The sequence below is a fragment of the Triturus cristatus genome, chromosome 1_2 (assembly GCF_964204655.1).
Source record: "Triturus cristatus chromosome 1_2, aTriCri1.1, whole genome shotgun sequence".
Taxonomy (NCBI): Eukaryota; Metazoa; Chordata; class Amphibia; order Caudata; family Salamandridae; genus Triturus; species Triturus cristatus.
Genome location: NC_140580.1, coordinates 81,911,283 through 81,936,825, shown reverse-complemented (window position 1 = coordinate 81,936,825; position 25,543 = coordinate 81,911,283). Strand labels below are relative to the sequence as shown.

The window sequence follows — 25,543 nt, the reverse complement described above, 5'->3', positions numbered from 1 at the left end:
GATGTTAAAGATAACTCATGTCCAGGGATTCTCAAAGTACGGCCCGGGGGCCACAAGCAGCCCTTCTGGCTTTTACATGCGGCCCCCTGATCACTAGCAGCACCAGGCTGGTGTTCATTCGCGTCAGCGCAAATATAAAAATAAAAGAAATAAGCAGACAAACCTTTATTTAAAGCTAAATTGAAGTTAAGGAAAGGAAGTAACTAGGTTGTCCTGCACCACTTAGCTTTAGGAAGAACTTCATTTTGAAAGACACCGTGTAGCAAAAATGTACAAATATGATAAGGTCTCTTCAAAATTCAAAAAGTGTATTTTATTAACATGAAGAACCATTTCACTTGAGTATATCAGATTATATCATGCTTTGAGAAGGTTTTTTTTAAGCGGTAGTTTTAACATATGAATTTAGAAACATTCATTCTTCTCACCACACAGACAACAATGCCAATAGTGAACTATGAGGCAAGTCAGTTGTTATGTGCCCTCTTAGGGTGCCCTAGGTATCTGTTACTCATGAACAACATTATAGTTTATTAAATCAAACACAGGAGAAGGTTTTGTACAGAGCACATCCTGAAGTCATATATTTCGAGGTCCTCTTTTATGTGATAATGAAGAAACAGGAGGAAAAGTTAAATAAAATAATTGCCTAGGATCGCCCAATTTGGTAAAGTGGGGGAGTGTGGATTAATTCCAGGTTTTCTGGTTTCACATTCTGCAATGCAGCCACTAGATGTATATGCTTTGTTTCCTCTATTCCCACCTTGCCGCCCCTCTCCCACCGAACTACCACCCTGCTGGCATCAATGCGGCCTTCGGTCACATCGCAGACCAAACTTTGGGGCCCTTGGGAAAATGTTTGCGAGTACCCATTCTCTAGTTGGATTTTGCTGTGCTGATCGAAAGAATGAAGACCTAACAGGAACCAAATTTCATTTATATACATTGTGTTCGGCTTTGCAGTTGATTTATCCATAAAACGTAATGTAGAAGAGTCCAAATAAGTTTGCTATTGAGTGATGGCTTGACCACTATCAACTTTGAAGTATTACTTTTGTGACTGGGTAATAAGTAGTGCTTTTATTCTCTGATTGGTTATGTGAACAGTCAAAATTAATTTTGTATCTATTATTATGCCCATATAATTATAATGCATCACTTCTTCAATGGGCCCGATTCCTATCTCGCTAAAAAAAAAGCCCTCTGTACGACTTGGATCCATAGGGTTTTATGAGCGAATTGTGCACGTTGAGTCCAAACGATCGAGTACGATGCATCCCTTTGCTTACGGACTCGGCTACCATAGCAAAAAGGGGTGGGTAGGGAAAAGCGTACACCCTGTGGTGGTCAACCCATGGTGCCCACCACACTGTGCATGCTTGAATCGGGAGGACCCATGGGCACCGCCTGTAACAGATTCGGAGGGCCACGGGTGAAGGGGGGCCTGCTACGGCCCCCCGAAGTACGCTTCCTGCAGTTTTTTCGTCTTGCTGAGACTGAGTCGATGCGGCAGTCCGAATCGTGCATCGTACTTGCTCGGTCAGAATCTGGCTCCATTGCGTGGCATGATTGGACTCCGAACGAGTCTTACAGACAGGATTGGGTTGGGAAACGATTTGGTCGACACGTACGCCATCTTCGCATCTTACTTGATTGTTCTGACCTGTGTACGATTCGATTGGAAAAGAGGGCTGCAAATCGGATCTGTAAAAGCCAGATCCGATTCAGAGGCCTTCCTAACGACATCGTAATCGGGCCCTATGTTTTTATTGCAAAGCTTCAGTCTTGTACGATTGCAGTATTACCAAATAACATATTTTTTGTCTTATCACAATTGACTTGTATGTCATTCTGTTTATTTAATTCACATAGCCTTGACAATTGAAATTGCGGACCCTTTGGGGTTAGTGAAAATGTGACTATGTCATTGGCATAGGCGAGGCGGCTAATAGACTTAGGCCCTCATTTACATGAGGCCTGTGCTGTCAGATGGTCACTTTTTATGATGATATGGTGGTGCAGGCCTCTCAATCATATCTATGAGGCGACGCAAAGCCATCCTGCATGGCTTTGCATGGCCTCAGGTATGGAGTGAGGCAAGGTAGTGCAAAGCGCTGCTTTGCCTTACTCTATGTCAAGGAGGCGTTCCATGGGCCTTTGCTGTTCCCATTCAACACCCATGGTTTTTGACAATGTCCCAGAATTACATCATCACAAAAACCTGGAGCAGTACCAAAAACGTATGCCTCCCCAAAGCAGGCGTAATATTTCTCCTAGTTTTATTCCTCTTTCCACTTGTGCTGTATTCTTGAAAAAATGCAGAGGAGTCAAAACGCACCCCTGTTTTAACCCATTCGCAATATTCAATCTAGGCAGTAGAACTCCTCCAGAAAGCTTTAAATGTATTCATGCATTACCATGTAGCAACATCAGCAGATATAGCAAAGGATGGTTAATGCCCAAGGGGCATATCAACAAGGGCTTTATCTCTGCTTTTTTGGCTTTAAAAGCCAAAAAAGCAGAGATAAAACTAGCGCCCTATCAACAACAGGGTGCTAACATGCAAATTTGCATGTTAGCACCCTTTTACTCTACGCTTCCCCTTGCATCTCTAATGAGATGCAAAGGGGGCGTTCCAGAGTAAAATAATAGGAGAAATGTCGCTAAGCGACATTTCTCCTATTATCAAGAATGTCGCTAACCCTGTTAGAGACAAAAAAAGCAGCGCTAACCGCAGTTAACGCTGCTTTTTTACGTCTGGTATTTTCAGACTTAGCCATGATATCCTATGGAAGGAGGATGTCATGGCTAAGTTTGCATGTCCCTATCAACAAGGTAACGTGTGATTATCGCTGGGTTTCCAGCGATAATCTCACGTTAGCCTGTTAGCGTGTAGATTTTTATCGCTATTGAGATAAGCGTTGCTAATAGCACGCTATCTCAGCGATAAAAATTCACGCTAGCCGGCGATAATTATCCTCACGCTAAGAGCGCTGAGCGATAATTATCGCCGGTTGTTGTTGATATGCCCCTAAGTTTGCTAATTTGCCTCACAATTTGTCAGTAATCGATGTAACATTTGTATAACGACAGATGTTTAATATCTTGTTCACCTCAACATTGAGAGTGATTATATTGTTGTTTATAGAGCAGCCTGATCTAAATATGGATTGAATAATTGGAATTAGTTTATTAATGAATGCCCAATCAAGAAGATGAGTTAAAAGGTTGCCAAGGAGCTTCCCTTCTGAGTCGAGGAGGGCTATAAGATGGTATATTTTTGGGGGTCCTCCGTTCATCCTTTTTTATAAATTGGATGTAATAACACATCTTCCAGGACATCGAGATTTAACCTGTTTGGAGGATAAATGAAAATAGTGCATGATATTGCAGTCCAGAGATTGAGATCTACCTTTAGTATATTGCTGAAAATCCCATTCGGGCTGGCGTCTTTGCATGGTCAAGATGCCGTAATAAGTGCTGGCATTTCATCCATGGTAATACTCAGATCTATTTTGGAGTAGAATGGTAATAGATGTGTAATCAATGACTTTTTAACATAAGTTTCATGATATTCGTTCCCCATTTATCAACCAGGAGAGAGTGATCGTTTGCGAATCCGTGAGATAGCTTAGAGCTATCGGTTTTGATTGCAATGTGTAGTTGCGACCAGATTGCTGCATGTACATGTATATGATGGATCACTAGCATTCTCTTTTTGCAATCCTTTTTCAAGTCCTTTACTCACAACAACGTGGGTTGGTCCATCAGGAGTCACCATAATAGTCTACAGTATTCTCTTTTTGCAATCATGCTAATGGAGTTAGCTTGCGTGTTGACTTGAGCACTATTTTTGAGGAAATATAGAGAAATGTTTATTGTCAGTATTTTAACTGACTAGCTTGCTTAAAGTCGTCGTCGCTAAGCCACCTCTCAAACGTTGTCACCATAAAATCTTGAGTTCCTCGTTGTTTAATTTTTACTTGAAAAGCACTGTTTCATCTGATTATTCTCAGTTTTTTTTAGATTAAAATCCTTCCATATGAGAGTGGTTAGTATTCCTAGTTTTATGGTTAAAGTGCAATACGATTAATTGAGGGTCGTGGCCGCTCTCCCCTTTTGGAATGCTCTGGCTACTCGTGGAAACTGAAAAGGCAGAAAAATGTAACAAGGTATAATTGATGATACTTTTGAGTTATGTGAAGTGAATATAGAATGTGCCATCTGATTCGCAGGAATTCTCCCGTTTATCCCCCGTAATCCAAGGTCAAATTTCAATTTACACATGCATTTATTTGTTTATTAACCCACTATTCATCTGTTACGATCGACTGCACATTAAAAGACCACTCAGGAAGGTCCTCAGGCGATATCTTACTCCGGTATTTAAATAGTAAATTGTAATTAGAATCCACAGTAATCAATACTGCAGTTGTAGAGGTGTGATCTAAGATGTCCTCAATTCCCTTGGGAGCATAAAATATTTTTGTTTTATTTTTACTAATGATGGTGGAAGGTATGCCTTCAATATTAGTAGTTGTTTCTGTCCCTTGCAGCCTAATAACACTGGTAGTACATATCCCGAATTTGATTTTTGTACAGTGTTTCTTATTACTAAGCTATTATTGATTATGACCAACAGGCCTCCCACTGGTCTCCACATCGTGCTGTGATTAGAGCAGGTTTTGTACGTATAAAAATCAGGCAAATTGAAAGGATTGGTACGCTATGTGTCCTGCAAAAAAAACATCATGATGTTGCAATAAAAAAAGAATATGGACTAATTTCACTAGACATTGAATGGACGTTCAAAACCGACTATGTTCCAGGAGCAAATTACTAACTGGGTGTGGTCTTAATCAGGATTAGCATATGCGGGAGAGTAATTGAATCTGTGTTGGTTCAGGCAACAATTAAAACTGTTAGGACCCCACAACACCCCATGGCAATGTTTTTGGAGATGTGGCTGTTTAAATTTATATTGCTTAAAAAGTTGCTGGGACCGAGAGTGTTACGTTTTATCAGTAGGTCCTTGAATTTGATCTACACTGATTTTGTAGTCTATATGGGTAGTTTGATTTAGTTGGTATTGAAATTAAAATTCCCCTGTTAGCTAGTTGCTCTTTCTTGGACAGAATTGTTTGCACTGTTGGTATGAGTGGTCTCTTTTTCACCATGAGTTCACGAACAAACTCTGCGCTGGTTAAATCCTATGTGTTGATTTTCATCAAAATCACTTGATTCAAATGAAAAGAGACAAAAAAACTAAGTACAAATCAACACAGGATCTAGTCATACATCACAAAGATAAAAAGATACAAATGGATAAAATACATATAAATAGATGAACCAAGATTAATTAAAAACACTGTTAGTGAAAGCGAACATCACATCAGCTCAAACTTAATAAATACAGTATAGCCATTAAGTAGGTTATCTATCCTAAATTATCAAATTTCTATGCTTGATTGCAGGTTGGATAAATTTGGTGCCCTTGTGCATTTATGTATGGAATTCTGTAAAGAGAGAGAGGGGGACCCTATATCACCAAGAGGGTAGGGTACCACAAGACCAAAGTCAAAAGAACAATCCCCTTGGAAAGCTCATCAAATAAAACCATAAATGTTTACATCCACTCTCAAGCAGTATCGAGATCATACACTCAAACTCAGAGGTGGAAAATTGAATGAGTAAAAACAAATAAAAACAAACAGCAAGTGAGAAAAAGAGCAAGAAAAAATAATTGGAAATCATTTTATCTTGCTCTTTTTCTCACTCGCTGTTTGTTTTTATTTGTTTTTACTCATGATTTTTGTCTTGAACTGAATGCAATACTTATTTGTGTAATTTTATTATAAAATTTGTGATTTTATTATGCTCAATTGTTTGTGTATATATATGTCATTTTAATAAATGTTATATTGTAACACATTTTTTGACTTGATTATTAAGCCCTTCAATTTTGCACCTCCGAGTTTGAGTGTATGATCTCGATACTGCTTGAGAGTGGATGTAAACATTTATGGTTTTATTTGACGAGTTTTCCAAGGGGATTGTTCTTTTGACTTTTGGTCATGTATGTATGGACACAATGTCTGCAAATAAAACATAGCTTGCTTGTGTAATCTGATGTTTGCGTCTCTAAAAAGAGGTATGCACATACATTTTCTTATATAATGATAAAATTTACAGAACAATATAAAATGCAAATATGAATGAGTAGAGCTACCACAACAGGGACAAGAGATGAACAGGTCCTCGGAAGGCAATCGTAAAGTGCTCAACCTCAACATAGTCAACAAGTCCCTCAAATAATTATTGTTTATCCAGACAAGATAATGTTCCATGACGGATCCAATAGCTATGGCATTATACAGAGAAACTGTGCTTTTGTTGTATTCTGTGTCATACCTAATATTTCTTGACCACCTCTAAAAGTAATCCTTTAATTTTTGCATATAAGCCAATGTGAGCATCTCAGAATTGGTATAAAATTCAGGCATGCCCAAGGTCTTGCTTGTATTCTTTCTATACAATAACCATGACATTTTACAAACGTTCCTGTGTGTTCATTTATTGGAACGCCATAAAGTAAGTTAGCAGTTTTAATATATTTTGATGATTTAGAAGGCCATAGGAACATTGAGAAATGTAATCAGGAATAAAGTAAAGAATATTCCGGTTGTTGTCCACTTGGGGAGAGGATGTAGCCTTACGGCTAGAGCGGTCGAACTCGAAGCTGGTGAACCGGGTTTGAGTCTCGGCAACGACACTTAACATCCTGTGATTCTGGGCAAATCACTTAATCACCCCGTGCCTAACAAAAATGAATGTGTCCTTCTGTAACGAAACTGGTGCTATGTAAAGCGCTCTGATACCCAATGCCTCAGGTCTAGTTCGCGCTATATAAAACTTAACAAAATAAAACAAAAAAATTTAAAACATTGGCAATGGTGTTGCGGCAATAGTAGTATTGTCAGTTGTTGATGGGCTGGTCTTACCTCAGCCACAATTTGTGTTTAAAGGTTGCTAGCTGAGTTCATTAATGAAGACGGAATTGATCCTGCTATGGACATTTGGGATAAACAGTTAGGTTGCATAGTGGTCTTTGTAATGTTGATTTTTGGTAAGTTCTGTGAGAAGAGCAAAGCTGCCGGCTATTGTTTTTGACAGACTTTGAGAGTCTGGCTTCGAACAGTCTATGCCCCCACAGATCTGCGCAGCCTCACTTGTGCTTCCTGTGACGTCCTCAACAATACCTGAGCCAAATGTTTGGCGAGGGAGAGACGTCTCCAATTGACTCTGCCTATGGTGGCCGCCTTGATTCTCAATGCCACTATGTGGTCTCTTCGACACGATGGTTCGGGGGCTGGTAGTGGGTTAATATTTCGGCTGGATTTACTGGTTTACCGGCAAGTGGTAGAGAGCGAAAGAGTAGGGTCGAGACAGCTGGGATTCCCAACTGTACTCTGCAACAACCCCTAACTCAAAGGAATCCGGCAGCCAGAATAATCCAGCCGTGAGGGTCCACTGGCTGGCTATCAGTTCCAATTGAAGCCAGTGAAGCAGCCAAACATGAGAGGCCAGCAGCCGGAAGCATGCGAAGACAAGGGGGTTGGGTGTGCCTAAGGGAGAAAAGGACAACTGGTGACGGTAACGGTGATGATGAGCAAAGGCACGGCGAGACCCATGCTCAGTCGAGAACTGGGACTCTAAGATGCTCACTCGCTTGTGCACCGCTCAGCACGTAACAGACAGGCATGAGCACAGCTCCTCACAGGAGAGCATTAGACAGGCATTCACTGCTTCCTTTTCCCGGATCTGCATGTCTGACCTCTGTACTGCTGCTGCTTCCTGTTCCTTGCTCTGAAATTCTTTCAAGTATAATTGGAAGTCCTGTATCACCTTCCTTCTTATATCATATTTATTTTCAGTAGCTTTCATAAATTTAATATGAAGAAAAAGGTAATTTCTTTCATTTCTTTTTCTATATTTGTCTAAATCTGTCTTAAAGTTACTTGCTTTTCTGTCAGCATGTTCAATCAAAACGTTTATTCAAAATATACATCATTATTTGGAAGCATTGTGCAAATGACATTTTCATCCATTAAATAAATCATCATCCAAGTCATAAAATGTATGAAAAATCAAAATTTCAATCCAAGATGGTGCATGTTCAAATATGCTGCTATACAAGTGAGCCTTCCATTTTGCGTTAGGCGGGACAGTGCAGATGTCACCAGAGATATTGTGACCAAACTAAAACTGATTTTTCAGGTGTACTACGGAGACGGGCTTTGGCTCCACCCACATGCTGACACCCATGAGTATATATTTTGATCGGGCAGAAGTTGTGTAAAAAAACAGTGCTTGCCCTCCACACAGCTGTAATTACTTTATTTATTCAGCTGCCTAGGCATTCCAATATGTATAAATATATATCCACATAGATATATAGAGAGCCTTGGTCTGTCTGAGTGTCATTTACACTCTGCTTCCATCCATAACAGCGTACTGCATGGGGTAATAGTTCAGTCCACATCCGTCATTGGCTTTCTTGCTCTTTGAATGACAGCATTTTCTGAATACGTGTGTACATCCACCCAGCAATGAGTATGCTTCAGTGTCAGGGCTGTTTGGCCAGTCTTTTAGTTTTCAATTTTTTCCTTTTATAGCCCCCCTTTCATTTCTTTGCTTCTCTTTTTTTTTATTTTAATGTTTCTTAAGTGAATACCACAGCTCTCCCAGCAGTGCTAACAAGTCACTTGCTTGCTCCTCATTTCATCTGCACTGGGTTCCATTCCATATGGCCAATTCCTATAAACCAGGAGACCATTCTGGAATGTTGTTGTACATAGTGTATCATTGTTTTAACATTTCAAGATGGCCAACATGTTGGTTCTGAATGTGGCAGCCATGTTGGAACTTTAAAACAACAATAGACTATTTACAATCCCTCTGCAAGATGGACATGTGGAACTATGTTTAATTTTGTTACCCAAAGCAAATACCCGCTGTTAAGGCAGCAGCATCTTTCTATTTGCTACTTGGATTCTTTTAATGCTTCTTTTATATATTGTTGAGTTTGTCTGTGTTCTATTGAGGTTATGTCAGAGGGTAAATGCAGGAATGAGTCAGTGTATAGATAAATGAATGCATGAGTGAAAATATGAGAGAAGAGTGCATGTATGATGATTTAATAAGTGCCATAACCCATCAATGACAGAAAAGGCACTTTCATTCCTAAACCAGACCTACTGGCATTGCCGATGCTTACTCTTGGCATGCTGAGACACAGTGGCACTTTGCCATATTAGGATGATTGGTCTTTTTTAGACTGTCTTTTTATATTGTGGCTTCCATTTGGATTGAGATTGACATCGGTTTTTTGAAGGAAAACATATTTATTGGAATATTCAAATAAAGTCAAATGAAAACCCTGCTTTCTTGTGTAACTTTGTTATATCTGCTACTTTGGCAGCCCAGATGTTGTATTTCTAATACATTACATCATTAAACACTCGTGCTGTGCTAAAAAATAGGCTGCAAAGGCGACCACGTGGGTTACTCTCATAAACAATTGATGGTGTTTAAAAATAAGCACCGGCAAAGACCGACACAAATTATGCTCTGCTGTTTTGTGAAATAGTTCTATTTTCATGTAACGTGGTAAAATTGTGTTTTATTGATTGACAATTTCACTTGACGAATCTCAGCATGTGATGTGCATGTGTATTCACATCATTCACAAATACATCTTACATAATGGGGGCAATGTGCAAGGGAAAATACATGGGTTATCCTTTGAAATAGTCATTTTAGGAGACTGGGAACTTATATATACTAATTAGCTTGCTTTTTAATCTAATCATAATTAACATTAAGATGTGCCTGTGCTCTTATAACACTTTCTTTTTTTTTTTCTTATAAAAATTTTATTGTGCAGATAAAAAGGGTACAAGCACGGGCCTACAACCTCCGGGGCCGGCCGCTAGTCTTCAGAAATGATCAAGCAGTTCAAAAAACACTGACTGGCCCACAGGGGCTCCGCTAAATTACAGGAGATCAGACTGCACATAAGGGACGTCAGGATATACCCTTTTTACATAAATATCAACAAAAGTAAAGAAAAACAAAAAGCAAGGCGAAAAACATTGAAAGGGCGTCTAACCATAGTAGAGGAACTCCACACCCGACCACCCTAGGGTGGTCAATAAAAAGGGGGGGTCTGAGAGGGAGGGGGGGCCACGGGAAAACCAAATCTATACATAGATGAACAAATTAAGCAAGGAACCCTCAAGGATCAGGGGGACAAGGCAACCTCAGACATATCCACCAGGGGGGGAGAACAGATAGTCCCTCGATACACATTCCACTGACCCCAGATTCTACCCCACGCCCCCGGTTTACCACGAGCCACATACACCGACTTTTCCCTGACCATGCACCAGTCCATGCTCTCCTTCCATACGGACACAGTGGGAGGCCGTTGGGAACCCCAAAGCTGCGCAATATCTCTCTTTGCGATCATGTTCCCAAGGGCCGCCCACCTAGCCTGGGCCGCATTATAGTCATTGGGCTCCCACACATTCAGAACACATCGGCGCACCTCCGGCAGCAGAGCGACCCCAGTGACTCGTTTCATAACATCATGCACCTGGCGCCAATATTCCGCCACCTCGCGGCACTCCCAGAGGATGTGGAGAAAGGTGGCACTGAGCCCGCAGCCACGCTTACAGAGCCCGTCATCAGAAAACCCCATCGAGACCAAACGGGGACCCGTCACATAGACACGATGGAGAATCTTAAGCTGGACCAGACGGAGACGGGCCGGGATAGCAACCTCCTTAGGGGATGACAGCGCAGACTGCCAGTCCTCGTCGTCCAACTCAACCCCATCACCCGTCCACGCCTCCCGAAGACGCACCAAGAGATCAGCCCGATTATTTATTAGTTTTTTATAAATCAGGGAGATAGTACTGTCGGGGACGTGTCCATCGAGTATACGGTCCTCGAGAGGCGAAGAGACAGGGACCGTGGTCCCCTCCCCAAAGACCGAGAGGAGGGCGTGCTGAACCTGGGCATAGTGGAAGAACTCCCTTTCACTAAGCTCGTACTCGCTCTAAAGCGCCGCGAAGGATTTAACCGCGCCTTTAACCCATAGGTCCCCCACTCTGCTAATGCCGATCGTATCCTAGTGCTCAAAGCCTTTCGTTGTCCAGAGGCTTCCCAAGCGCTCTGAGGCGAATAAAGGAGTAGCACACGTTAAACGCTCACTCCAGCCCACAGCTACATTCGCCGCCTTCCACACACGTACCGCAATCCTAGTAGGGCCCGTGAGGGTCCTACCGGCAGACCGAGAGTAAAGCGCTCTGTTATAGTTACCGCCGGGAAGCAGGAATTTATCCATCTCATATGCCGGGTTCGAACCAGGAGCGTACGTAGCATGGTTAATGGCAGCCAGCTGGGAGGCCCAATAGTACCTTCTAATGTCAGGAAGCGCGATGCCCCCGTCATACCAGGGAAGAGTCAGCTTTGCCAAAGCGATACGCGCACGACCGTCTCAAACCAGTCTCCTCTGCAAACTCTCCACTTCCCTAAAGTAGGCCGCCGGAATGATATCGAAGGAGTTCTGGAGTGCGTAAAGAAATCTGGGAAGGGACATCATTTTAAACAGTGCTGCGCGACCAAGTGGAGACAAGGGCAGCTTACACCACCGAGCCGTATCCACCCTCAAACGCCGGAGGGAAGACAGGAGATTCTGCTCGTAGCGGACCGCCGGATCCAACGAAACGTACACCCCCAAGTATTTAAAGCCGGATTGAGATGTTTGGATCGGAAGCCGAGGCGGCACGAGAGGAAGGCCACCGGAGATAGGATACACGCAAGATTTGGACCAGTTAATTATCAAACCCGAATTTCTCCCGAAGGAAGTAAGAACATCAAAAAGCACATTGAGCGACTTCCGCGGCGAGGTGAGGTACAAGAGAATGTCATCCGCGTACAACGAGACCCGATCCTCGAAGCCCGGGGCCCACCGGATCCCTCTGATCGAGGGCTCCCAGCGGAGCCAGGCAGCGAGCGGTTCCAAGGCGAGAGCAAAGAGCAGAGGGGACAACGGGCACCCCTGCCTAGTACCCCTCCCGAGAGCGAAGGGCCGAGAAACCCGCCCATTGACAACAACCTGAGCCATTGGTCCAGCATAGAGGAGCTTAACCCAACTAATAAATCCCTCCCCAAAGCCAAACTTCGCCAAGACGGCCCAAAGGAATGGCCACTCGATGGTATCAAAGGCCATCGTGGCGTCTAAGGAAACCAATATGGCCGATTCAGAGAAGTACTCCGCCCTAGCGAGGACGCCATGGAGACGCCGCAAGTTGAGCGCGGTATTACGATGCGGGATAAAGCCACATTGATCCGGATGTATCAAATCACATATAACTCTCAGCAAGCGATTAGCGAGGACCTTGGCAAGGATTTTCGGTTCGGCATTTAGGAGGGAAATAGGCCTATATGAGGCACAGCGGTCTCGTGGCTTACCGTCCTTGGGAATCACAACTATGGTCGCCAGACGCTGGTCGTCGGGAAGGGAACCCCGCTCGAGCAACTCCAGAAACATACGACGGAGGAAGGGGGCGATTTTATCCGGGCGTAGTTTATACAGTTCAATCGGCAGTCCGTTGGGGCCCATAGCCTTGCTCGAGCGAAGGGAACGAATCGCGGTAGCAATCTCATCGACAGACAGGGAGGCCTCCATCTGCTCACGGTCCTCGACGGATAAGCCGGGCAAGGCAATATCCCGCAGCAAGAGACGAGAGTCATCCTCATCTCTATCAGACACCGGGGAGTACACCGCCCGGAGGTGGTCCGCAAAACACTCCACAATCTCACCAGGGTCAGTCACACACACTCCATCCGAAACCCGAAGCTCCGGGACCACACGATTCACTCTCTCCTTCTTATCCAACCAAGCAATCAGTTTACCCGCCTTGTCCCCGGCATCATACAACCTACCCTGCTGCTCCCTATACATGGTCTTGGCAGCGTCAGTGACAAGAGACTTATATTCAAACTGCTTCAGGCTGAGGGCGTGAAGCCCGTCCTGAGTGACACCCGTCTCCAGAGCTGCCTCCAGCCCCGATATTTCAGTCTCCAGCTTCACCACCGCCTCATTCTTAACCCTCTTAGCCTCCACTATCTGGGATAGGGCGTGCCCTCGGAGCACTGCTTTGAAGGCTTCCCACAGGGACACTGAGGACAGCACCGACCCCTCATTCTCGAGAAAATATTGATCAATCGACTTAACAAGGCTATCACGAATCTTGGGATCACGCAAGTACCAAGGGTTAATAGGGGCGATCCGCCCAGCGGACCGCGTCCCGGTGTCAAAAAGCAACCACAGTGGGGAATGATCAGAGATACCCCGGGCCAGGTGCTTAACCTCTCGAATCCGGGCAGTCTGGGGTGCGGGCATAAGAAAATAATCCAATCTGGAGAGACTCCCATGGGCCCCAGAGAGAAATGTGTACTGACACTGTGTCGGATGCATTAACCTCCAACAATCCACCAGACCGAGGGTATCCAAGAGCCCGCCGAGCCACACCTGGGCAGCAGGGAGGGCCCTGGGCGGGTGGCGATCCAGATCTCCCGAAACAACCGAATTAAAATCCCCACCCATCAGCAAAAGACTGTCAGGAAGCTCAAGCAGCATACGACCCAAGTCTGAGAAAGTGGAGTTCTGGAGGCCCGGGGGAACATAAACCGAAACCAAGGAAAGGGACTGTCCCTCCCACCTCCCAGTCAGGGCCGCATAGCGCCCTCTATCGTCTAGGACAACCCTGGTGATCTCTAGTGGAAGTGAAGATCGTAGGAGAATGCCCACCCCTCTAGAGCCGGTGGTGAAACCGGAATGGGCCACGAGTCGGTAGCCCCCCCTGTTCATGGCATGACAAACATTACCAACCAAATGCGTCTCCTGTAAGAATACCACATCAGGAGTCAAACGACGCAAATATTGCAGCACAACACCCCGTTTGATACGATCCCCCAATCCATTGACGTTCCAAGACATCAATCTCAACCCGTCCCCCCCCATCCCCTCCAGCAGGTCAAGGGTCCCCCAACAAATAGCGCGACACCTGAAACTGAAACAGAGCCAATACCTCGCCTTGAAAACAAAAAACACAAATCCAAACAACCCCTCCCCCCCCCCCCCCCCGAATTCAACTCCCCCCACCCTGCACCCCTGCGGTCCAAAAAACCACCCCAACTTGCAGTGTGCCTGTCGCCCTAGAAACCCCATTCTACGAAAAGACCCCGGAGGAGGAAAGGGACCCGTCCCTGCCCGCCCCCAACACAGATCATAATTAAACAAAATGTACAAAAGAAGTAGAACCCAGCCGAACAAAACAAAATGTCAAAGTCAAGGACCAAAAGTCACTCGGAAAGAGGCCCGCCACCCTCGGCACCACCAGAAGGCCCAGGCCGGTCACCCCGGTCCGGCAGAGAATCCAGCCAGTCACTCACAGTCGCAGGACAGTCAAAAAAGGTAGTCCGGTCTTCGTATTCCACTCGGAGCCTAGCAGGAAAAAGCATAGAGTACTTAAGACCCAGGTCCCGGAGACGACGCTTCACCCCCTGGAAGCCCATCCGCTGCTTCTGGACAAGTTGGGTGAAGTCCGGGAAAAAGTTAACGGATGAGTTCTCATATCGGACCGGGCCATGTACTCGTGAGGCCTGCAGAATCGCATCTCGGTCTCTGTAGTGAAAACGTTTTGCAACAATAGGCCTCGGGGGAGCCCCCGGTCGCGGCCGACCGCCTGGGACTCGATGGGCCCGCTCCACGGCAAAGAACTTACTCAGGCCAGTGGGGGCAAGCTGGTTGAGGATGAGATCCTCAACCATAAGATCAACCGGGCGATTGTCGGAGGTCTCTGGAACACCTATGACGCGGATGTTATTGCGTCGAGCCCGTCCCTCGAAGTCCTCCAGCCGCCGGGCCATCAGGTCGTTGGCCGACTTGAGGTCGCCAAGAGCAGTCTGCAGGTCCGACACTTCCGTACCAAGGGTGGACGTCCGCAAATCCAGCGATTGAACCCTCTCATTGGTCTTAGGGAGATCCGCCTGAATTAGCGTAACATCAATGGCCACCATGTCGATTTTACGGGCCAAGGCCTCGTACTGCTTAGCGATGGTCTCCTTGATGCCATTAATGGCGCCCATGATGTCCTGCAATGACAAATCCGGAGGGACGGACGGAACACCACCAGCGTCATCCGGGAGAACACTGGCCGCCCCAGGGGACCCCCTACCTTGGGTGTAGCGGTCCATGTTGTTAGTCTGGACCGGTCCCCCACGCAGGGATGTCTTGGTCTTACGCCTCTCGGGATCCCCCTGCCACCCATGTTGAACCACACTCGCCGAAGGGGACCACCGAGCAAGCGGCGAAGGGGCACAGGCGAAGCAGACACGAGCCGTACCAGAGACCGCAATGTGGCGGTGCGAGAGGATCAAAGTCAATGGGCACACTGGTATCAGGCGGAGGCAAAGGCACCAAGCGAAGGCCGAGTGAAAACCCAGCCGCACAAAGCAACTCCACTGTCCAGCCACTCGGAGATCCAAAAGTGAAACCGAAAGTGATGGGACGGCCGCTGGCACAGCCCCGATGCCGTTGTTGTTCAACTATGCCCCGGCTCCACAGTTCACCTTCGCAGCCATCAGTTGGGCCTCAAAAGTTCAAACCACCATAGATCAGGTCTCCCAGGTCCGATTTGGTTTCTGAAAAGAGTTTAGGGTTCAGCCAACGTTCATCTTCCAGAATCCGTCAACCAAGTCAGGATAAAGTCAGGATAAGTTCCGAGGAGCAGCGAGGGTCCGGGGAGCCCTGTGCTCACGCGACCATCTTGGATGCGTGCTAGGCTCCTCCTCCCTTATAACACTTTTTGAACATCTTTTAGGGTGTTTTAAATCGTGATGAATTGAACTATTGAGGTCAAGGATGTCAAAAATGAGGTGTGTCACTGAGCGAATATGGATTACTTTATAATTGATAATTAAAACACTGTCTAATAAACACAAGATTGTATAATATTTAATCTTTAATCATGATTACATACAGGATTTTGATTGTAAAATCAAATCCTTAAGCATGGGTCATACCAGGGGTTTGAAAAACATGTTTGGAAATCCATGATATTTGAGTTTTTAAATGTGTGATTAGGTATGTGAGATTATGAAATTTCATTCAGGCTCAAGAAAACATGATGAGTTACAGATTTACTGATTGCTAATGTGAGATTGAACACAACATGACTGTTTTTAAAGTGTTCTATGTGTAAGATAATTATTATCATATATTTCGAAAATGTGTCCAAATGAACGAAATCATATGTGATCAGTCACTGTACGTTGATACCTCTTGCTATTATGTTGTAGCGTTGATATGCTGGACAATCATTTAACCCCTTCGATGCTCATGACGGAACGGTTCCGTCATGAGCATCGGTTGAACTGTGCTCATGACGGAACCGTTCCGTCATGACCACGCCCGCGCTAGAACCCTTCAGCACCGCGGGGGAATCCGCGCAGCGCTGAAGGGGTTAAAGCTATCCCTTTCAATGGCAACATATGCCTGAAAAATGATGAGAAGTGCATAGTATCATAAGGTTTTTGCAAATGCATGTAATTGTGGCATCATAAACACAAGTGTGTCATTCATTATAGGGAGGCAATCACTCTTGAAAACTTTGTTGCATTTTTTTAAAGAATTTTGTGTAAAAGTGGATTATTAGTTGAACTGGATGGTAGTCCTCTTCAAGTCATAATGTTCCTATTCCTTACCAGGTCCAGTTAGGTCTCTATAATTTAAGCTTGAGCTCATTCCTTGTAAACTGTAGCACAGAGCAGACAGGCATAATTTAGTGGAAATGTGTAAAGCATGTATCACTACCAAAACAGTTAATAAGCAGAAAACACAACAAAATAAAAATCCCCCTTCTATTTATAAAAGTTTTGATGAGCAAATAGACACCAAAATGCTTAAACAACCAGATGTAGGGAACTGAAGATATGATTTTTTAAAGTTTTAGAGATTTCTAGTGCCAAAAATCACAAAGAGCCAACCACGAGTATCTGATCAGGCTAGATCATGTCAAAGTCAAAAGTTAAGGTCAGCCACGAAGGAGCAGGTCAGATGTAGGGACTAGGTTTGGTCCGGTGGTTTCTGTCAAAGCATTATCAATGACTCGTGGTTGGCAGTCATTTATAAATTTGGCAGATGGTCCCTCCTCTGTGGGGAACAAATAATTTACTGTGTCCACCTGGTGGAACAATGAGCCATCTGCCAAACGTTAAATCCGGTCCTTAGTCTTTTTCTTGGAGAAAGTTTTCATCAAGACATGTGTGGTATGGAGTGCCTGCTGGGTCAGAAGAGGAGCTTGGAGACCATGAGAGCCTCAGCATTGTCGGTAAGTTTGAGGCTATGAACGTCGATTGCAGGAAAACTCTGAGAGGGTGAAGTCCAAAGATCAGACCCTAGAAGGCACAGTCATTAGCAGGGTGCTGCCCAGCATTGGTTCTGGTGAAGTCAGGATCCTTTCAGAGGGGCAAACCAGCAAGTTGGGTCCAACAGGCAGTTCAGCGGCTGCTTGGGCTCAGCGGCTGTCTGTTGGTAGCCTCTGGTTCTTTTGGCACAAATCCTTGAAAATGTAGGAAGAGTATATTCTGGTACTAATCCAAGAGCCCCATGACATTTGGGGGTCTAAACCCACTCCAGGGGAAGGCATCAGCAGGGTCTAGGCCAGGTCTAGTAGGAACACGTAGGCTGAAATCTTTAGGAAGGTGGGTTTCTTGCAGCTTCTGTGTCCCTGTAGTTTAACAGGAGGCCAGCCACCTGACCCTTTAAGTTCACTTGTCAGTAGCTGGGGACAAGTGGGAGCAGGTTTAGCTCTTAAGGTCTCTCTCTCTCCTCAGGCTCAATAGCAGGTGTAGTCCTTCTCCAGTCTTCCACAGGTCTGGAGATGTTCTTAAGAAGGTACCCAGGGGTGCCACTTTTTTATGCCTGGTACTAGCTTGTGGGTGGGGAAAACTCCCTGGCCAATAGTAAAATAGAAAAAAAGTTCTCAGGGTACCCCTAACTACTTTGCCATCATCACTTAGGAATTTGGCACTAAACAATCCCAAGGTGTCTTGCACAGCCAAAATTCTTCATGGCAGAATCTTTTTTTCCTGGGTCAGAGCTCAAGGAACATCCCTTAGGAATGTCAAAAAAATGAGGAACTTCCCCTCCAAGCCAGTTCTGGAACGTTTTGCCCCCACCAGACTAGGAGCAACTCTAGCTAATTGGACAATGACATGGGCAAGTTTGGTGTAAGTTACATCTGCTGTGAAAGGGGATGCCCCTATGGAGCCCTTGTAGTTGGTGGTCACATCCCAGAGGCATTCCGAATGGCAAGACTGTTTAGTTCTCTTTCGTGGGAGCCATTCACACCTCCCAGCAGGCTGCCAGGTGACAGCTGGGGATTAACTGTGAAAAGGCTACTAGAGGCTTAGGCAGCAACATTTCAATTTTCTAAAAGTGACATTTTAAAAATATCTGACTTGACAATTAGATTGGATTTGAAATTCCTATTAAATTAAGTCCCCAAATCGAAGGTCTAGCTATTCCCAAACTAAAGTTATGCATTCTAAGGTGATATAATGTAACACAGTGCTTTTCTATGGGAGAGCTGGCCTAGCCCAGTAAAAACTTTCCTTGTAATTTGTTCACTGCCAGGACATGTAAAAAAATATGCATGTGTCCTATTTTTAAATGCCACGCACCCTTCCCTATAGGCATTCATTGCCTACCTTAATGGTTACTTATAGGTATTTGTTAGTAATGGGATATCTGGTTGACTAAGGCTTGCGCCTAAGCCAGGCAAAAACCACCACTCTAGTCAGGGCAAGGGAGTTACACGCCGAAGATAACCCCTGCTTACCCCCTTGGTAGCTTGGCACGAGCAGACAGGCTTATCTCAGAGGCGATGTATAAAGAGTTTGAGCAACACACACACAGCAGCAACACACTAGGCACACCACAAAAAAACTCCACACAAGGTTATATAATAAAATAGCCTTTGTATTATTCAAAATACATTAGAATCATAATCACAAATGCACACTGTGCCAACTTGCACCAGATCATAATTTACAGGGGATTACACAAGTAGCAAATATAAAACAACCAGTAACTTCTGGTACCATACTGTACTTAGCGTTATCACCGGCAACATAAACGCATTATGTCTGCATCACTTTGGCATAAAACACATTATGCATAACATTTGGCTTCATCATCAGCATAACACATTATGCAACAACCATATTAGGCATAACCACATTAGGCCTAAACGCATTATGCAATCTCTGTAGGGCCTTATGCCCTCCTGGTACACACAGGTACCAAACCTGACCCCAGGCCAACTGGCCTTTCACTGGAGCTCAAATGCCCTTTGTCCAGAATGTCAGGGCTTAACTGGGGCCCTCCACTTGCCCCTTGGCTGCCAATGCAGCAAAAACCACTGTGCGCAATGCGCTGGGGGTGTGGGTTGCAACTCACCCCCTCCTCATCATTAAAAGAAATGACCCCCTCCGTTGCAGTTGCCCGCGCTCTCGGGGTGCAGCTGTGAAGCAGAAACAGGCACTGGCACTACTATGCCTCTGGAGCCCCCCCCTCGGGGACTCCTACAACCAATTTGCCCCACAAGGTAATTGGCACCGGCATCACAGTGCCTCAGGGAGCACCAACACTACTCACTGTGAGTCCCACTCACCGGGGCTCTTTGTGACTCCTGCGGTTTCCTCCTTGGGACTCCTCTCAGTGGGAAGGCACCAACAATGTGCCTCGGTAGGGTCTACTCACCGGGATCTCCTTTGCTGCTCCGGGTCTCCTTCTGGGCCTGACGATCCCCGGGGACTCGCCCCTCTCTTCACGAGGCCGGGGAAGGCGGCAATGGAGCCCGCAAGGCTCCGACTCATTTCGACCACAGGTGGGGCTCCCAACAGCACACGGGAGCCCCGCCTACCTCCGGGCATGCTCGGCCTGGCTATTGTCGACTTCCTTCCTGCCGGCTGGCCACGCCCCCAACCAGGCACAGCCACCTGGCTTCCGGGTCGCTCTGCAGTGGCTCTCCTCCAGCTTCGAAGTGCGGGGTGGGCTCCCGCCGTGAACTGAGTACAAATGCGGGGTGGGCTCCCACCTCAAGAAACAAAGATGCGGGGTGGGCTCCCGCTCCCAATGGGCATAACATGTGGGGTAGGCTCCTGCTGTTCCAGGCAGGCAACAACATGCGGAGTGGGCTCCCGCCACGACTCCGGGCAATGCAGGGGAATCCCCACATCGGGATTCCCTCGGGATACGATGCAGCCCAGCACTGCAGAGTCCACGCACTCGTCTTCTCCTGGCAGGACGGGAGTCTAAGGACTTCAAAGGGGCAAAGCTGGGCCCTTGTGGGCCAGCACACAGGGCCCTCCATCAGGGAGGTAGTTTCTCGTGGCTTTTCCTCCTGGGGCCCAGCAGCAGCAAGTTGCAAGGAAGCATAACACCTCCATGGGGTCACAGCCCCAGTACTTATACCACAATTTTTTTTGTTCTGCCTTGGCATAGGGATGGGGGAACCAGTACCAAGTGGTTTTGGGGGGTATTGGTGCACTTTGTTTACAGGGCTCTTCTTTCCCTTTGTCAGGTGGGGGCTCGGTCATCAGAACACCACAGGGGGGCGGAACCAGCATTCACTCAGGCAGGCACAGACCTATTCAGGGTCAGGGAACCACTCCTCCGATTACTCCAAATGCAGATCCCCTATTCAGACTAGCGCTGACTCACCCTGCCCTCCCTGGAGCCACACACACCTCACCAGCCCCTGTCACTCCAGAGCCAGACATGCAATGCACATCAGGCAGGCAGACACATAGCACACAGAAATGCCAACTTCTAAAAGTGGTATTTCTAAAATAATGATGATAAATCTGCGCACACCATTGCACAATATTTATTATTACTATTTCAAACATACCAAACTTGACCACGCTACTCCTCTCATATCAAGAATTACCACTGAAACACTTATCAGGGAATCCCCAATGCATTCCTGTGAGAGGGCAGCCTCACAGCAGTGAGAAACCAAAATGGCTGTGTGTCACTACCAAGACATGTCACCACTTTAGGTACATGTCTACCTTTTACCTACAATGAACCCTGCCCATAGGGCTAGCTAGGGCCTCCCTTAGGGGTGACTGACATGCAGTAAAAGGGCGTCACAGACATGGCAGACACTTTAGGTGTAACGTCACAGCAGCAGTAACACTGCGCCCACAGGCCCTGCAATGGCAGTGTGCTGAGACAGGTTTGAAAGGCTACTTTGGTGGCTGGTGCAATCAGCGCTGCAAGCCCACCAGTAGCATTTAATTTACCGGCCCTGGGTATCTGAGATACCACTTTACAAGGTACTGACAGGTAAATTAAATATGCCAAACAGGTGTAGATCAATCTTACCATGTTTACCACAGAGAGCACGCGCATTTTACACTGGACAGCAGTGCTAATGTGCCCTAGAACCATCAACACCATGTCAGAAAAAAGGTTAAGAGGAAGGCAAAAAGTTCAAGGATGAACCTGCAAAAAGGGCCAAGTCCAACAGTTTAAAAAAAGGAAGTTTGAAGCCTGGCAAACGGTGTATTTTGTCAAGTTGAATTTACAGTGTAGAACTACGTGCTCAGGCTGCAGGGTCGTGCTTTGTGCTGTCACTTTAGTGGTGGCACAATAGGCTCTGCAGTCCACTAGAGACATTTAACTCACATGCCCTGGGCACCATATACTAGGAACGTATAGATAGGTTAAAATATACCAAATTTAGGATTTAGCCATTCCCACATGTTTTCAGGGGTCGGAGCAGATAACATGGGCACTGGATGGCATCACCCGAGTGTACAGAGTCCATATATCAGCAATAAAATCTAACAAGAAATAGGGGGGTGACCATGCAAAAAGGGCAGTTCCTTACAAATTGTATATATTTGTAAAAAGAAATGCTATAATATTTCACGATTTTTTAAATATCTTTTGTTATTAATCCTTTTGAGCCTGAAAAAATACTTGGGAATGGGAACAAATAATAAAGAATTTGATTAATTCAATAAAGATCTACAAAAGAGACTGTTGCGATTTTGAGAAGGAAATTATTACATTAAATGGTCAGTTTATGAGAGTATGTATTTTGTAGCAGGTGGCTATTTTGCAGCAGGGCTGAATTCATCACCACATGACAATCAATTATTGTACATTATGTCCTATGGGGCATGCAATGATTGTTTGGGACCTAAAAGCTTCAAATTGTCACACAGAAGCAAACAACAGCAACTTCAACACCAAACCTAGACAACAGCAGTACATCAAAACACAATTGCACTTCAAAACAACACAACACCAAACATTCACCTTCACCAATTTGTCCTTGAAAAATAACCCTCAGATTCAACCCAGCCTTCCACACAAGCACACTGTCCACCATCATAAGAGCTGGCTTTATTATTTATTTAATTTTGCAAGACTGTGGGTTCAGGACCTTCTGGCCACTAGATGTACTGTCACGTGCTTATAGTACTTATTGGGAAATCAAATACTGATAACCATGCTCACCTTTTTTTAAAATTATTTTACAGCTCAGAATGCTCCCAAGCCCTCCAGTATGGCAGTTAGTCAAGGTGAGTCAAGGACAGCAGAAAACAGCACAGCGCCAAAGCAGAAAATCAAGACTTAGCTCTCAAGGAGAATCATATGTATGCTCATTTAACAAATATTATAACATGATAAAGCGTGTAATCACTGTAAGTACAGCCAGTTTGGAAAGATGCACAACCTGCTGTGAGGCCAGAGCGGAATGCAATTACTAATTTTACCAACTTTGGGAATAACCCACTCCTACATTGCTACTTGTGCAGTCCTAAACTGCAAAGCCACCCGTAATAATGTGAGCTCTGTGCACTATGTAAATATCTAAAACTGTCCGAGGGGAGTAACGCACATCTCTGCCCCCTCTGTTGTGCACCGATGAATGAAGGCATTTTGGCCCATCATCAATCAGGCCTTCCAAAAGGCACTGGAAAACACTACCCGCCTTCAGTTCTCCTCTGCTGATAATACTTCGAGCACCTCACAGTGATGAGCAAGTCAGACCTACACATTCATGAATCCCGAGAAATGTTGGGAGGAGGTGGGAGGAGGTGAGTGCGTGAGGATTTACGCCATGATTGGCGTGAATCTCAGGGTCTCCTCCACACATTAAGCATGGGGCTCTCGTTCTTGCTTCTTCTCTGAATGTGTGCTAGTTACTCATGCTTGCACTGCGAACGTAAACCGTGGCAGTGATCTTGTGTAAAGCCTTCATAATATTTCTCCATAGATGCAAAGACTTCGAAAGTCGCCATTGACAAAATCGATTCCGGTGAGTCAAAGGTTACCGATCCACTGGATTTTTTATGTTTTTATTTATGATGGTCTTTACTGAAGGACGTAGCATAGGTTTGTAGGATTATGACGGAGTTTTTTTCATAAACAGTTTGCTCAGGCTACAATGATTTATGTGTTATGTTCGTGTGTCTACCAGATTCACTTTCAACATGAAATGCTTAATTGGTTTACAGTTGACATGTACAATATATCCTAGTATTCACGGCTCAGTAATTATCCTCACACAGGTCTCTTAAAAAATAAACCAGATTTTACATTCCCAGACCACAAATGAGATTTATACTAAGCAGGAGTTTGCAATCACTCAATGTGTGCCCGCCATTTACTCTAATTACGTGCACATTCTGATATAAGAACACACAATTTTACAGAAATAACATTTCGACTTGCATGGAGTATTTTATTAATAAAAAGTCATTTGAACAAGATGTCTCCTGCTTCCATGCGCTGAGACGGTACAAAAGGGGGTGGTGATGGACGGAGCATCAGAACCAAACAAACACTCACACCCAGTCAACAGATCGGGGTTTGATCCATCACCGTTCTTTAGCCCACTCTGCCACCCCAGTTGAGACATGGCCATATGCAAATCAGTCTGACCCTGTGCCTCATGGGAACAGTCCAGTCCATGCGCTGAGACAGCAGCTCACGTATCCATCACTATAGCTTTCTCTGGAGAGCTGTGCATGTACAACCTCCTGGACACTAGATCTATTCATGTATTGACAGTACCTCATGTGAACTTAAACACGGATGTTGGTCTAAATATGTGTTTGTTTATTCCACAGTTCAGAGATCTCTCGAACTATCCATTACAGGAATTGGTCAAAGTGAGTCACGAACAACTGAATTTATCAAAGCTCCTAAGAGAAACTCAACGAAAACAACACTTACAAGTCTATCTTTGGACTAATTAAACAGTTAAAGAATGAATGGGCGTTAAATTACTGAACACCCTGCCAGTCTTGAACAGTATACAGCCTACCATGAGGTCAGAGCAGTGACCTCATGCAATTTGCTAACTCTTTCCAACTTAGGGTTAATAGTCTGAGCCCTAAAAATTATAAATTCTCGAAATAATGTGAGCTCTGTACAGTCGGGGCGCGTCTACAGCTGCCCTAGGCGTGCAACCTATATCTCTGACACGTCAGATGTGCACTGATGAGTGCTCCAGAGCCCCTCATTCACCGGCCCTTCCAAAAGGTATCTGAAGACAGTGTGAGCCTTTAAAGCCCCTCATTCACCTTCCAAAAGGTATCTGAAGACAGTGTGAGCCTATAAAACCCCTCATTCACCTTCCAAAAGGTATCTGAAGACAGTGTGAGCCTTTAAAGCCCCTCATTCACCTACCAAAAGGTATCTGAAGTCAGTGTGAGCCTATAAAGCCCCTCATTCACCTTCCAAAAGGTATCTGAAGACAGTGTGAGCCTATAAAGCCCCTCATTCACCTTCCAAAAGGTATCTGAAGACAGTGTGAGCCTATAAAACCCCTCATTCACCTTCCAAAAAGTATCTGAAGACAGTGTGAGCCTTTAAAGCCCCTCATTCACCTTCCAAAAGGTATCTGAAGACAGTGTGAGCCTTTAAAGCCCCTCATTCACCTTCCAAAAGGTATCTGAAGACAGTGTGAGCCTATAAAGCCCCTCATTCACCTTCCAAAAGGTATCTGAAGACAGTGTGAGCCTATAAAGCCCCTCATTCACCTTCCAAAAGGTATCTGAAGACAGTGTGAGCCTATAAAACTCCTCATTCACCTTCCAAAAGGTATCTGAAGACAGTGTGAGCCTATAAAACCCCTCATTCACCTTCCAAAAGGTATCTGAAGACAGTGTGAGCCTATAAAGCCCCTCATTCACCTTCCAAAAGGTATCTGAAGACAGTGTGAGCCTATAAAACCCCTCATTCACCTTCCAAAAGGTATCTGAAGACAGTGTGAGCCTTTAAAGCCCCTCTGCTGTTAATACTCTGAGCCCTTAAAAGAAGCGGCAAGCTAGACCTGCACATTCAGTAAACTTAGGACATTTTAAGGGGAAGGTG

At 45.2% G+C, this 25,543-nt stretch overlaps 1 protein-coding gene across 4 annotated transcripts in view; it reads left to right on the top strand.

Moving 5' to 3' along the window:
* Positions 1-25,543, top strand: part of LOC146866843 (scavenger receptor cysteine-rich domain-containing protein DMBT1-like) — a 289,789-nt gene that overhangs the window by 29,783 nt on the left and 234,463 nt on the right. Inside the window, exons 2-4 of one of the 4 annotated variants that reach the window (XM_085602324.1) lie at positions 22,699-22,740; positions 23,439-23,480; positions 24,295-24,336. In XM_085602324.1, the coding sequence (XP_085458450.1) occupies positions 22,699-22,740; positions 23,439-23,480; positions 24,295-24,336 (126 nt within the window). The remainder of the gene's footprint in view (positions 1-22,698; positions 22,741-23,438; positions 23,481-24,294; positions 24,337-25,543) is intronic. The other 3 variants (XM_085602333.1, XM_085602344.1, XM_085602354.1) reach the window with 3 other exon arrangements.